The sequence below is a fragment of the Lipotes vexillifer genome, unplaced genomic scaffold (genome assembly GCF_000442215.2).
Source record: "Lipotes vexillifer unplaced genomic scaffold, Lipotes_vexillifer_v1.1 scaffold470, whole genome shotgun sequence".
Classification (NCBI taxonomy): domain Eukaryota; kingdom Metazoa; phylum Chordata; class Mammalia; order Artiodactyla; family Lipotidae; genus Lipotes; species Lipotes vexillifer.
Genome location: NW_006799533.1, coordinates 3,006,016 through 3,021,861, shown reverse-complemented (window position 1 = coordinate 3,021,861; position 15,846 = coordinate 3,006,016). Strand labels below are relative to the sequence as shown.

The window sequence follows — 15,846 nt, the reverse complement described above, 5'->3', positions numbered from 1 at the left end:
CTTTAAATATCACTTCTATTGAGCATAGCAGTAAAGAAGTCACATCAGAGAAAAGTAAGCTCTCCAGTAACATATGCCAGGACCATAATAACCTAGACCTTTCTGATATGAGCTAAGTGAAACCAGGACTGTGGTAAGTTTTTGGCTGTAGAATGGAACACTGGGATCCTTGATGAGGATACCCAGATTATACAGAACACTGCTTATTCGAAGTTCTGCCGAATTAAATGTGTCTTGAAACTCATGGATCCACAGAATTTATACTCCTCTCAGATAGATTTACTCCATAAGTATCTGGCACCAGAGCATGAAGAGTGGGTGATGGGGCCAACTGTTGCAGGGAATTTTTAGACATGAAAAGTTTGATCCTGGTAGTCTTGTGTCCTGCATAGAACAAGTATCTGAATGGTTTCCTACCCTCCAAAGGCCTTAAGTTAAACCAAGGAAACTAATCCACTTTGGGGAGAAACTGTAAGAAGAGTAAGAGCAGTTAAATGAGAGAACAGAACTGATTCTGATGAGACAAAAGAAAATGGAACACGGCCAAAGGAACCCAAAGATAGTTTCTCTATGAGAATAAGGCATGCAGTCAAAAGGATGTAAGATCAGGCCAATCTGGGACCTCACAGAGCCTCCAGAAAAGTAGAGACAAGAGTAAGGAGAGTATCTAAGGATAAGAGAAAGGGGTATAGGTATGATCTTTTCACGTGGCTGTCTAGCTCTACTTAGAAAGTCCTCGGTATGGGTATTTTTATTCCATAAGCAAATGTGCTTCCAGAAATCTATTGTTAAGAGCATACAAACATAAGAGTCCAGGAGAATGCGAGGGCTAAATATCTAAGGAAATACAACAAAGAAATTATCAGATGACTCATTTTTCTCAGCATTATCAAGAGATACCCACAAACTGTCTTCACCCACCCAGGTGTCACACTTGTTCAAGGTGCTATATGGTCTGAAATAAACCACAGCTTGGCTCCAAGATGATCAAATCCCCCCCAGATGTTGCTTGAGCCACAAAAATGTAGGAACTTCTATTATGGTTGTTGTTGATGATGACGATGATGATGATGACATGGCTGTGGAAGAAAATAGCCCACGATAATAAAGTTTAAAATTCTGCTTTTAAAGGTACATTTATGTAGTCTTTGGGGTAAGGGAGAAGAGAAAAAGGACCCCACTCTTCAGAGTGGCCTAGGCTGACCCAGTCCCTGTTACAGTGATGCCTATCATGATTATTACCCTTTTATTGAATGATAGCTACATGATTATTTTTAACCCAACACCTGACCGAACTGTGCTGACTCATTTAACCCTTAAAACTGTCCTTTTAGTTTTTTCTTTGAGTTTAGATATTTACCAGAAGATATATAAGACTTGGGAAACTTCTGGAGGAATCAAATCCCTCAGTAAAAAACAAACAGAAGAAAGAACAAACAAAACAGCTGAAATAACTAACCACATGACTTGTATGTCTTCATTCATCAGATGTTTAGTGGGCTGCTGCTCTGTGCCAGGCCTTGCTGCAGCACTGGGGATACAGCCATGCACAACGTCCCAGTGCTTACATTCCAGTGAGGAAAAGCAGGTGTATTCATTTCTTACGGCTGCCACAACAAGTTATCACAAACTGGGTGCCTTAAAACAACAAAAATTTATTCTCGCAGTTCTGGAGACCAGGAGTCCAAAATCCAGGTGTCAACAAGGCAGCTCTCCTTCTGAAGGCTCGAGGGGAGAATCTGATCTTTGCCTCTTCCAGGTTCTGATAGCTGTCAGGATTCTTTAACTTGTGGACACATCACTCCAGCCTGTGTCTCTGTTATGCTGCCACCTCCTCTTTTGCCTATACTGTCTCCCTTTGCCTCTTTCTTTTAAGGACATGTGATGGTATTTAGGGTCCACCCGGATAATCCCAAATAATCTCATCTCAATAACCCTAATATAATCACATCTGTCACCATCCAAGCATATTCACTTTTTTGCCATATATGGTAATAGTCACAAGTTCCATTGATTAGGACATGGACATAACCTTTGGAGGCCGCCAGCCAACCCAATTACAACAGTCAATAAACACATAAATAAATTCAGGCCATTATAAGAGTTAAGAAGAAAACAAAGCAGGGAGAAGGGATAAGAGAGTGACAGGGGATAGTATTTTCAGTAAGGGGATTAGAGAGGCCTTTTTAATGAGGTGGAATTGGAGTCAATACCTACTTAAAGTAGATGAGAGAAAAGTCTTTCAAGCAGAGCGAAAAGCAAGTGCAAAGGCCCTGAGACCAGTTGTGTTTGAAGAGGTGAGAGTGGCAAAGAGATCAGTGTTGTTAGAACAGGCAGCCATTGGTGAGTTTAGAGCAGAGCAATAATTGTTCTGGTTTATATTACTCTGGTTGATGTGTGGAGAATGGATAATGAGAAGAAACCAGTGAGGTAGTCTGACAATTCAGGAAGGTACTGCAATATTCCAGGCAGGAGATACTGGCGGCTACGGAAGTGGTCAGAAGTAATCTGATTAGAGATGTACTTTGAAGGTTTTGCTGACTGAGTGGCTAGAGGTGAGAGTAGTAGAGGAGACAAGGATGGCTTCAGTGTTTTTCTTTTTTGCCTATGTGACTGCACGCATATGAGCCACCGCCACATGAGATTTAGAGGATGGGGAGAAGCAGGGTTGGGAATCAAGAATTCCATTTTGGAATTTGAAATGCCTTGTAGACGTTCAAGTAAAGACATCCTGTAGTCAGTTGCTACAGGAGTCTGGAGTTCAGAGCAAAAGACACATACCTGGGTGTCATTGGTGAATAGCTGGTAATTTAAAAATCACCATGGAGTAAGTTTAGATAGAGAAGAGGACCTAGACTGAACCCTGAAACACTCCAAAATTAAGAAGTTAGGGAGATGTGGAGGAACCAGGAAACAGTTCTGTGAAGTGAGCTACAAAAAAGGTAAAACCATGAAAGTCTGCTGACCCGGAAATAAGAGTAAGAAAGTGATTCATGTAGGGAGTAATCAATTGTGTCAAAAACTGTTGATAGATGAGATAAGATGAGCACTGAGAATTTACCATTGAATTTATCAGTGGGGCAGTCATTAGGGATCTTAACAAGAGCAATTTTCATGGAGTTGTGGGTACAAAATCCATTTGGTATGAGTTCAAAAGGGAATCAGAAAAAACAAATTGTAGACAACTAATTTAGACTATTGCAATCAATTTTGCTCTTAAGCTAAGGAGAAAAATAGAGTCGTAGCTGGAGAAATTGTTGTTTAAAGATTGGAGGGTGGAAGGGAGGCTGAAGAGGGAGGGGATATGGGGATTTATGAATACCTATAGCTGATTCACTTTGTTATACAGCAGAAACTAACAGCACTGTAAAGCAATTATACTCCAATAAAGATGTAAAAAAAAAATCAGTAATATAAAAAATAATTTAAAAAAAATAAAGATTGGAGATTCTATAACATAATATCATGCTGATGGAAATGCTCCCAATAAGAAGCAAAAACTGGTAATGCAGACAAAGGAATGAGTGCAAAAGGCAAGTCTTCAAGTAAGTGAGAGAGGACAGGGTCCAGGGCCTGAGTGGTTGATCAGCTTCAGGTAGGAGCAGGGCAAGTCCTCCTTATAACAAAAGGGTATCAGGGTATACGGTAGATCTGTTAGTGTGAAGATGAACATGCTCTTCAGAGGGCTTTTTTTTTTTTCAGTGCAATCGGAAGCAAGGTCATCAGCTGAGAATGAGAAAATGAAGAATCAAGTTTGAGAAGGTATGGAACAAACCCCTGAGAGAGTAATTGTCAAGGACAGCACTGAACTGCCCAGTGAATTTTCTAGGACAGCACTACGCTATAGAAATACAATGCAAGCCACAAATTAAATTTCAAATTTTCTAGTAGCCTCCTTAAAGAGGTAAAACAAAACTGGTAAAATTAATTTTAAGAATGTATTTTATGGGCTTCCCTGGTGGCGCAGTGGTTGAGAGTCCACCTGCCGATGCAGGGGACACGGGTTCGTGCCCCGGTCTGGGAAGGTCCCACACGCCGCGGAGCGGCTGGGCCCGTGAGCCATGGCCGCTGAGCCTGCGCGTCCGGAGCCTGTGCTCCGCAACGGGAGAGGCCGCAGCAGTGAGAGGCCCGCGTACCACAGAAAAAAAAAAAAAGAATGTATTTTATCTAACCAAATATATTCAAAATATTATCATTTCAGCATGTATCTGTATAAAAAAGTTATTGAGATCTTTTACATCCTTTGTTTTTAATGATAAAAACAGTTTTAGTTTTAAAAGCCAACGTGCGTTTTACATTTTCAGCACATCTCAATTCAGACTAACCGTAGTCAAGTGCTCCAAGTCCCATGTGGCCAGTGGTTGCCATATTGGACAATGCAGAGTCCTAGGAAATGAAGTAGCACTAATGGAGGACATGAGGGTCCCTTGAGATTGCAAAGCCATGAATCGAAGTGAGCTGGCGTAGCCGCGTGTTGTTCTTAAGCCATATTCACGAGCAGACATGGGAGTAGAGGGAGAGTTGGTCTTGACCAAGAACGGAGTTTTGCCAGCAGCACTCAAGCAAAGGGAAGGAAAGAAGAGAGCAGCATGTACAACCAAATGATTATACAGACTGAGCAAAGAACATAAGCCACAGAAGTAAAAACGGGTGTGTGTGTGTGTGTGTGTGTGTGTGTGTGAAAAAGTGGTAGGGGCCATGGAAGTTCTAGTAGAGTCAAAGAACTTTTAGAATTATAGCTGCTATGCAATATACAAAGATGTCTAGAATAATCCTTGCCCTCAGGCAAGCTGATCTGGATGGCAGGTATAGCAATAGCCATGCTATAAGATGGTGTGTGATAAATGCCTGTGCAGTAGCACCAAGTGTGTTTTTATGTGAGTTCAGAGGAGGAAGAGCCCACGTCCTACTGGGATGATCCAGGAGGGCTCATGAAAGAAATGGTGAATAAGTCAGGCCTTGAAGGATGAATGGGGTTTCAACTGGTCTGTGGGAAACACACTGCAAAGTGAGGAAAAAGCACAAGTACAGGCAGAAAAGCAAAACTCTTCACTATTTCTTGGGATAGGAGTTATAAAAAACCCATAATATTAATATTTATTGATAGGGATATTGATTACAATGGGAAGGCAGCCTATAATAATGCTATGTCTTTAGAGAAGAGTCTTGGAATAATTTCCATGGGGAAAGACTGCACCATAAAGTACAGTGGTACCCCCAGAATACAATGTTTCCTAGGAGTGCAAGAACTGTGTGCTAAAGATTATTCCCAAGAAATGAATGCCCTTCCCTTCTGGCCCATCCTTTCCCCTATACACACATGCACATGCATAAATACACACCTCTCATCTTTCATGTAAAATTCAGTCTCATAAATTTATTTCTCTTCTACGGAAATGGTCAGTAACATCTAAAAAGAAGCAATATTCTTATCTTAAGATTGTGGAAGAAAATATGTGAAACCAACTAGTATTAGAATATGTGAGATTAAAAAGGCTTTGATTATTCTTATCACTTAATTGTTTTAACAGTAGGTATACTCTTACCATACAGACCCAGTTTATAATTCCTTCAGAAAACAAGCTACATTATACTCTTTTTTTTCTAAATCTGATGCCATTTCTATTAAAACTTTAAGGGAAAAGCAGCACTTCCGTTTACTTTGGTTCTCAACGCGGTCACCATTAAACAACAGGATATTTAGTTTTTCCTAAGCATGTGTAGATTTCTGTTGCAAAAAAAGTCACTCTCTCTTTTCCTAACTCTAAATATTTAGGGAAATCTGCCAGTATATCCACTCCGTCCTTTCTTTTTCCAAGAATTTCCTACTTCAGTGGGAATATTTAGAAAGAGTATGAGGAACTAGATGTTTTCACGTGAGACTTTGATAATACTGTACTTTGTACTTACATATCATATAGCCTTGGTACTTCAGAGCTCATTACCATTAATTTACAAATCAGTAGATGAAAGCACAAGGTTTAGAAGCAGCTCTTCGCTGCCCAACAGCAAGTTATTAATGCCAATATTGGAACTCATAATTACTGACCCATGTGGTGTGGTCCTACAACATCCAGAGATCATTCTCATGACATAAAATGAAGTGCTCAGTAAGTAGAACATATCAATGACCAAATATCCCATTTATCCAAAATAATTTTAAAAACCATGGAGCTCTAATCATCCAATAGCCATATTAAACCTCATAGGCCTACATTAATATGAATGTAGATTAAGGTGTCATTCAATTAAAATTAATACTAACTATATATTCATAAATGTATATACATATGTAATCCAGTCAGTTCCACAAAGTGGAAATATATTTCAATCAGAAAGTCAGCAAATATGTCAACACACTTAAAACTGTGAACTACTGCTTTAAAACTTTTTCACCAACATGCTATAATTCCCAAGGGTTACAGATGCCACTGGTCAGACTGCTGTATACGCTACCAAGTCTCTCCTTCCCGGGAATAAAAACATCCATTGTCTGCTGATCCACCTAGGAATTTAAGGTAGCCAGTTCTCTTAGCAGTGCTTGCTGTGGTTTCAATTCCAGTGTCTTGAACACTCATACGTCTGGGAGATTCTGTAAGATCTGTCTCAAGGAAGCACAGGCTACCATGTGGGCATCCGAAGGAAGATTAGCAAGAGACTGAATCAGCTTCTTGACTATCATCTTCAAACACTGGTGAGCAGCACTCAAATCTCTGTCAAACTGCTGTCCTTCAATCTGTAGAGCCAAATGACTGCAGATGTTTCTAAACTCAACGCTGTCCTGAAATGAAGACCAAACACAAACCAGCAATTAGATAGGTTATGGAAGACAGCTGTTGTGTTTTGTGCACCCAGTTTCCAGTCCGGTCTTCTGATGACAGAACCTCGAGTTTTGCCTCAGAGAACTCCTCTCCTCCATTCTCAGCCTATGTCGTTCGACCAAAGCTGACTCCACTCCACAGCTCCAGGGACCAGGTCAGTCAGATCACACCATCCCTCAGCCACTTGGACTGGCCAAGGATGGACAGATTACCTAAGGCAGGCCAATAAGCCACAGTCCCAGGACATTTGTTAGACTGGGGAAGAGAAGTTCTGTTCTCCTGGAGCTGTTGGAAAACATCTTGCCACCATAAGGAGAGAAGTCAAATGAAAGTGAGGCCAGCACAGGAAAAAAAAGTAGAAACAAGAGATTAAAGGAGACTGATTCCAATTACATTTTCTGAGCATGTCAATCTAGCTGTACTTGAACAATAAATCCCAGGATTTTTTAGCTATCTGAATCAATAAATATTTCTTTTTACTTAAGCCATTTGGAGTTGAGTTTCTCTTATTTGTTCCTAAAAGAGCTTTGACAAAGATACAAATAGACTTCATTCTTATTATTCCATAATCACTGTCTTCAAGATTCCAATACAGGATTTGGTATTTAATGAACATGGTCCCAAGAAATGTCCAGTGCAGATTTAGAAATAGTTCACTGGTAGTTTTAAAGAATGAGCTAATTAAATGGATTTTTTTAATCCTCAAATATTCACATTCTAAAACCTATTACATGTAAATGGTACTCTGAAATTATTCCATATCAGAGATAATGTTGACGGTATGTTTTATTTTAAATACAGTTGATTCAGACAACACAAGTTTGAACTGCACAGGTCCACTTCTATGCAGATTTTTCCCAATAAATATGTACTACAGTACTACGCTATCCACAGTTGGTTGAATCGTGGATTTGGAAGCATGGAGATGGAGGGCCAACTGTAAAATCATATGCAGATTTTTGACTGCTTGGGGGGTTGGCACCCCTAACCCCCCATCCTTCAAGATTCAAATGTACAAATAAGTTACAAATAACTGACTCCCCCCAGACTTCTGGTTCTGGCACATGGCACATGTAGTTTCCCCATAATGCCTTGCTACTGTATTCTAAATAATACAGAACAAACATCCATTCTGAGCTTGTAAGAAACTAATGGAAATCCCCAAGGACCAGGTATAAAAGAAAAGTAGATTGCTTTAGCTGCCTGCCAATACCTATCAAGAAAAGAAAGTTGGTCTCTCTTGAGCTGGGTTTGGTATGGAAGGTAAAGTTGACCCTATGAATTTGTAACTGTGGACCTATACTACACAGTAGTTCAAGTTTGTAGTTGTCCTCTATACCATATATCTTGTTCCATATCTTGGAACACTCATGCCAAGAAATTAATTTAAAAATTGGAACTGGTCTGAGATATCCATGGACACATGGCAAAAGCAAACAAAAGCCTATTTCACAGAAACATGTTCACAGCCCATGCCCCTCAGTAGCAGTCCCATAAAGCTCTGTCGAAGACAAACTCAGAATATGAAATTTTCAGTACAATCCACCATGATATAGTAGATGCAATGTAGGGCAGGATTAAACTCCAAGAATTTCATATATAAACTACAAAATATATTTATAATGATTAAAGATATAAAAGAAGAAATCAGAAGAAATCAGAAATAAAATGTCCTAAGAAAGAAAAGGCTTGAAAAAGAACCCAATACCACTTCTAGAAATGACAACTATCATGACACATTAAAAACTCAATGTTAAACACCTGAATAAATACATATGCAGTGAAGATTAGTAAACTGGATGGCAAATTTGAGAAAATTACCCAGAATGCAAAATAAAGTCATGGGAAATATGAATGGGAAGTTATGTGACATGGATTGACAGAATGACAAGGTACAACAGATACATTTCCAGGAGAGACAAGAAAAAGAATGGAGGAGAAGCAGTAGTCAAAGAGAATACTGGATAAAAATTATCCCAGATTGATTCAAAGATCCCCAATTGATCCTTAGATTCAGGAAACAAAACAAGCTTTGAGCAGAAGAAGTTAAACGAAATCCAAATCTAAACTCATTAAGGTAAAACTGCTCTTAAAAGCAACCAGAAAAGAAAAAGACAGAGTTCAGTCTGGATGACCAGACAGCCAACTTCTAAGCAATAACAACTGAAGATAGAATAGAATAGAATAATATCCTCAAATAACTGTCAGCCAAGATTTTTTTTTTTTTTAGTCCCACTAAACTACCATTTAAACATCAGGGCCAAGTAAATATACTTTTATTTAAGAGCACAAAAGGAATTACCACAAATAGACTCTCACTGTCAGATCTTCTTAAAGATATAATTCATAAAGAGGAGATTCAACTCAGAAAGAAAGGATGTAAGAAGCGATAGTGAACAAAGAAACTTAAAAACACGGTGTAGATCTGAAGATTTGATTAATCAAAACAAAAATTGTAACACCTAACTTGGGAGTTTAAGAAAGCAAGATGGTAGGGCTTCCCTGGTGGCGCAGTGGTTGAGAGTCTGCCTGCCGATGCAGGGGACATGGGTTCGTGCCCCGGTCCGGGAAGATCCCACGTGCCGCGGAGTGGTTGGGCCCATGAGCCATGGCCGCTGAGCCTGCGCGTCTGGAGCCTGTGCTCCGCGACGGGAGAGGCCACAACAGTGAGAGGCCCGCGTACCATCCCCCCGCAAAAGAAAAGCAAGATGGTTCTAAAATGCCAAGTAGCAGTAACATGTAGGATGCAATGGCATTCTAAGGCATTGTATTATTGAAGACAAAAGTGGCAAAACTGATAAATTTCAGGCTTGTTAAGTATACATGTGAGAAATGTAAGGATCATCGTTAAAAGTAGAGGAATAGGAGTCCGGGGAGGCGGCACCGAGCAGGACGGAGCACAGGTGCTCGGCTGCACCTTCCTGGACCTAGCAAAGCTCTGCAGGCTTCGATGCCCCGTTCCTGCAACCCTCGGGAGACCGTGCTCGCTGCAGCGGACCGCGAGAATATCCGAAGGTGACAGCGTGGGAGATTCTATCCATGGGAAACCTTCCTTGGTGTACAGATTTGAAAAAAAAAAAAAAGTTATAGAAATAATAAAATCAGCAGAGGGAAAAGGTATGTCAAAACCTCTTTGATTCTACTGATAGAAGGTAAAATGGAGAAATAAAGATACAAACATAAAGCAGGTGAATAGAAAGCACCAAATAAATCACCTTTTGAAATGCAGTGGTTGCCAGGTTGGATTTTCAAAATCTATCTATATGCTACTTACGAGCAACACGTTTAAAACTAAAAACACCTAAAGATTGAAAGTAAATGTAAATATACTAAACATACATCAAGCAAAGAGAAGTCAAAATAAATCCAGAAAAATCATTATTAGGGATAAAATAAACTGCAATTAATAACAGGAACTATTATTCCCCAAGAAGATATGACAGTTTTGTACTTGTGTGTGTCTAATATGATAATCTCAATTTACATTCAATCCCCAGACATAAAGACTGATTTTAACCCATCTTTCTCAGAAACTGATCAAACAACAGGACATTCAGCCTAGAGAGAAAGGATTGAAAATCTTTTCTAATCATAAGCTTGGTCTAATGGAGATAAGTGAATATACATTATTCTCAAACATCTATGTATTACTTATGAAAGATGACTTTATGATAATGCCACAAATCTCAACTAATATCAAAGTGTATATCACTCAAATCACAAAGCAAATAAATGAGAAATCAGTAATGTATATAACCTTCCCCAAACATGTATGACTTAATCCACTTCTAAATAATTCATAAGTCAGTGGAAAAAATAATTGAAATTTTAAAATGCTCTATACTGAACAATTATGGAACTACTATATCACAATTTGTGGGATGTAGCTCCAGTGAGAAAAGCATAGACTTAAATTCTTATATAAGTAAAGAAAAACCACTTAAACACTGAAAATCCCTGAGCTAAGAATTCAACTCAAAAACTTAAGAAAAATAGATAATCCAAAAAAAAAGAACTAAAAGTTGAACCAAAGTTTGATGAGGAAATAGTTTTCTTCCTACTTCTGTGTAGAAAGAGAAGCTATTCTTTTCCCTAATAAAAACTCTCTCACTTGGGTAAGAAGAAGGACCTGGGTTTCTGGCAAAATGTTTATTAGAAAACATCCTCCAAGAAACAAAACAGACATCCATTCACTCAGTTCAGCAAACAACAGCAGCAGGACTCCGTGTGGGCTAACACAGCACAGTCCCCTTATTCGAGTATTCACAGGCTACCACCCTTCCTGTTTTTTTTTTCTCTTTAAAGCATTCTTGCTTCCCTGCCTTTGAGTATTGCTCATGTCTGTTCAGAAGGTATCAAGGGGCTACTTAGATAATCTGTCCCACAGTTTATGGGGTCACCTATATTGCCGCAGCACATTGCTTGGGAATGAGAAAGTAGGGGGAAAAAATGACTCTGGACTACTTTCCCAAAATCCACATCAAGGGAAATTGTCCACTTGCTTCATAGAAGTAATCCAACTCTAAGTACAAAGTGGAAGGATCAAAGACAACATGCAAAAGGAAATTTAAAATAGAAGGAACCACTGAAATGTGTACTGACGTGTGCCTATTTGCCAGTCTGCAAAGGCATTCATCACCCAAAGAAGATTAAAATGCCTTTAAAAATATATTTGTGGGCCTAAAATCTGAAGTCAATTTCACATTTACTGTAAAGAAGCAAAGAAGGCATCTTTGGGGGAAATTATACATACAATAAAATTCCACTGCTGGGCTGTACTGGTCCCTGAGGCCCTGGGTAAACTTCAGATCTCTGGCGAGCTTTGCAAAGTCTCTTTATTTTACTATTTCAGTACAGTATTTCCATTTAATCCTTTCTCGAATATATTAACAGTCAAAGAAAACAAATTAATAGGAATAGGCTTTCCATGGGACTCTTAAGCCAAGGAAGGGAAAAATAAAACAGGTGGTCACTTCTCTTCCTTTCTGGAAGGTCTGAAAGCCAACTATGAATCCAGTAATCATGGCCTCCAACCCAGCTTCTACTGCAGAAGGTAGAAGCCACCAGTGACAGCCTTAAGGCAACAGCATATTAAATGGCTCATGGACTTTTGGTGGAAACTCACATGATCAGTACTGGTGATGATTTCACTTATGGTGCTTTCCACTCAATGACAGAGTATATCCTCGCAGCAGCTTTTATTTAGCAAGTCCCAGATGCTTCCAAAAATGATGTAATATCTTACACTGTGCTTTGAGCGCTTTGCCAGAATTAGAACATGATGGTGGCTGAGCAATCTAAAAGCAGGTTTTGGAACTTCTAAAGCCTTGTGTGATCTCAGATTTTTGGACACGAAATGTATTGATTGCTACAGGGGTCCAAACCGATGGCCAGCATTTACATTTTAAAGTGAGTTGAGGGACTTCCCTGGCACTCCAGTGGTTAAGACTTCGCCTTCCAATGCAGGGGGTACGGGTTCCATCCCTGGTCAGGGAGCTAAGATCCCACATGCCTCATGGCCAAAAAACCGAAACATAAAAAAAAAAAAAGAAGAAATATTGTAACAAATTCAATACAGACTTTAATAAATAAATAAATAAATAAAGTGTGTTGAGATAATGTCTCGTGACTCAACTAATCTACTGGGGTAATGGCCTTGGCCTATTTGCCTCAGTTAATAAATCAGTTAAATTTATTTCAAACATGTATCTAGTCTCCGCTACATGACTTATTACTACACTAGATAAAAGACAATAAGACATGGTACCTGATCTCTAAAGAGCTTATAACTTAGTAGGAGAAATGAGACACATACAGCATAGCTCCAAATGTCCAGTGAAATGTGATGAGGGCTATGGAAAAAGCACAAAAGCCCAAACCTATAGAAGAACAGACATCTATAGAATCACAATCTAAGCATTGCACAGCGTTCATACAGAGCTCGTTCTGTGGGTGAATCCTTTCAATAGCATACCTGATGTGCACTTGTCCAGAATTTGCTTGGCTACACTGGAGAAACTCATGTGCTTAGGAGGCAACCCATTCGAAGAGATGGCTCTAGCTTTTAGAACATTTCTTCCTAATTTTCAGCTGAAATCTGCCCTGTGGTAGGCAGAATTGTGGCCTCTTCCCAGACCTGTGAGTATGTTACATTACATGGCAAAAGGGACTTTATAGATGTCAGTTAGGAAGTGCAGCACTCCAGGCAGCTTCAGAGGCCCCTGGGAATGCAAGCTCAATCCTTCATAAGCACCGGAATAGCTATTAGAGCCCTGGTTCTATCCTTTAGGTAAGCCATCTGTGGACAAGTCATTTTATCTATGGAATACTCAGTTTTCTCATCTGTAAAATGGGAACAATAATAGCTACCATGAGAATTCCAATTAGTTCATGAATATGAAAGCTCTTTGTATTTATAAAGCATGCTGTCAATCTAAAGTTATGAATAAAGTACTCCACTAAATGGGAGGTCAGTAGGAAGAGAAGGAGAGGAAGGAAGTGTAGAAGAGAAAATAAAAATATTCTCTACAGAAACTTGGAATCTAATTGGTGAGATAAAACCTATTAAAACCCTTCAGTGGAGATGTGATACAGAATAAGATTAAGGCTCAGAAAGAGTAGCCAAGTTCACCGCAGATCCAACAGAATGTCTACCATCAAAAAAACTGAAAATAACAAGTGTGGGTGAGGATGTGGAGAAATTGGAACCCTTGTGCACTGCTGCTGGCAACGTAAAAATGCTGCAGACACTTTGGAAAACAGTATGGAGTTTCCTCAAAAAAAATTAAAACTAGGATCCAACAATTCCACTTCTGGGTACATATGCAAAAAAACTGAAAGCAGGATCTCAAAATGATATTTGCACACCCACGTTCACAGCAGCATTGTTCACAACAGCCAGGAGGTGGAAGCAGCTCAAGTATCCATGGACACATGAATAGATCAACAAAATGTGGTCTATATATGCAATGGAATACTACTGAGCCTTAAAAAGAAAGAAAATTCTAACACATGCTACAACATGGATGAACCTTGAGGACATCATGCTAAATGAAATAGGCCTGTCACAAGAGGACAAATACTGTATGATTCCTCTTATATGTGGTACCTAGAGTAGTCAAACTCATAGAAATAAAAAGTAGAATGGTGGTTTCCAGGGGCTGGAGAGAGGGGGGACATGGGGACTTTTTGTTTAATGGGTAAAAGGTTTCCAGATTTGCAAGATGAAAAAGTTATGGAGATTGTTTGCACAAAAATGTCAAGTACTTAACACTACCCTTAAAACGGTAAAGTTTGTTTTGTATTTTTTTAATACGATTTTTTTTAAAAAGTGGTTGAGATCATCAGATTATTGCCAGCCTTTGTAGAAGGGAATGTAAATTTGGATGAGGCATCAGCAAAGTGGTAGGTGAGAAGGACTGTATAGACACTATAATAAGAGAGGTGGTGTTGGAGAAAGCAGTATTTAACTCATAGGGAAAAGAGATGGCCCCACAATGAGAATGAATGATACCAGCAAAGGCTTGGAGCCAAGCAGGGGCTAGGACTGGCAGGAGTCCAGTCTGAGAAAAATAGAGCTTTATGTTGCCTATCAGGATAAGCTAGTGAAGACAGCCTTGAATGTCACAGTCAAGTCCCTGGAACTTCTGAGCATGGGAGGAACATGGCAAACCAGTGTTTGAAGAACACTGGTCAGGCCTATGAGCCTGAGCACCTACTAGGCGCCAGGCTCCAAGCAAGGCTCCTAATATACCTTATTTCACTCAGTCCTCACAACCATCCATGAACGAGAGATGAAAAGAAATGCTGCTTGGAGAGATTAAATGACATCCCTAAATCGCACAGCAAGTAAGTGGCAGAGCTGGAATTAACCTCTCTCTCAAAACTCAAGTATTCATCAAAGACACCCCAAATCAGAAACTGGGCCAGATGCCAGGATGACAGAGAGAGCAGAGCTCGCCGTCCAGAGCTGGGGACAGACTAATGAATGGGAAGTACAGAGCTGCAGATGCCACCATGGGGTGAACAGGGACACCATGGAAGCAAGCTGGGAGGCACCCAACTAGCTTTGAGCGAGAAACAAAAATGTCTGTATGTGAATTGTTTCATGTTTGTTTTCTGGCTATATTCATGCTATTTTTCTTAAGGTTAACTAAGTGTTACAAAGCTCAAATTGGCAATGGTCATATCCAAATTGAAGACTGTCCCATTGGTCCAGCCCTCTTCCCCACAACATAGTTGAGAGGGTGTGGTTATCTGGAAGGGATTCAAGGCATGGAACCTTCCACGCCCCATGTAAAGCCAACTCCTAGCTAATTAGAGACCTCCTAGTTGGAGCTCTCCCTTCCTCTGGTCTGTTCTCTCCTACCCAGTGTAAGGGAGGTCTCTTAGAAAATCCACCCCACTTGTACTTTTCTGCATGATGCATTGTATTTATTAGGAACGTGCACTTCTGGAATCTTTGAACAACTGAAAATGCACCTGCAAAGTCCAAAAAGGGAAGAAAAGTTAAGCCCATTTTTAGCTTCTTATTGAAAATAAACGCTCCCATCAAAACCAAAGGCTTAAAAGCAAAAACAATCTAGCATTAGGAGTCAGTTTCAAAGCTTGTTTTCTGAAGCCAACACCAATAGTTAATAAAGTCAAAAATATAATATGACTTTATAGGCTCTATAATGCAGGCAATTTTAAACGATACACAAAGGTTTTTGGGTTTTTTTCTATCACATCATCTTCAAAATCACTTCTAGATCTACACGAACTATAAATCAATTCATATTCCCTTCACCCCTGGCTTTAAAATAAGTTGGTTCTTTACAAAACAGTCATTTCTTGAGCTATATTCTCTTATAATGGCCTCCACAAACTTGTTTCTTCTCACATTTTTCCCTCTCACTCTCCCTGAATGCCTAACGTACTCTACAGAGAGTATTAATGGAAGAAAGAGCTTTCCTCCAGCTTTCTGTGATGAGGTCTGACCTTAATGAACTTCGGCCTGGACAGCAGACCACTCTCCACTAAAGTT

At 39.6% G+C, this 15,846-nt stretch overlaps 1 protein-coding gene across 1 annotated transcript in view; it reads right to left on the bottom strand.

Moving 5' to 3' along the window:
- Nucleotides 1-6,574: 6,574 nt before the first annotated feature.
- The window catches only part of DLEU7 (deleted in lymphocytic leukemia 7), a 15,613-nt gene continuing 6,341 nt past the window's right edge, over nt 6,575-15,846 (bottom strand). The window contains 1 exon segment of the mRNA XM_007471691.1: nt 6,575-6,781. Within this exon segment, the coding sequence (XP_007471753.1) occupies nt 6,575-6,781 (207 nt within the window).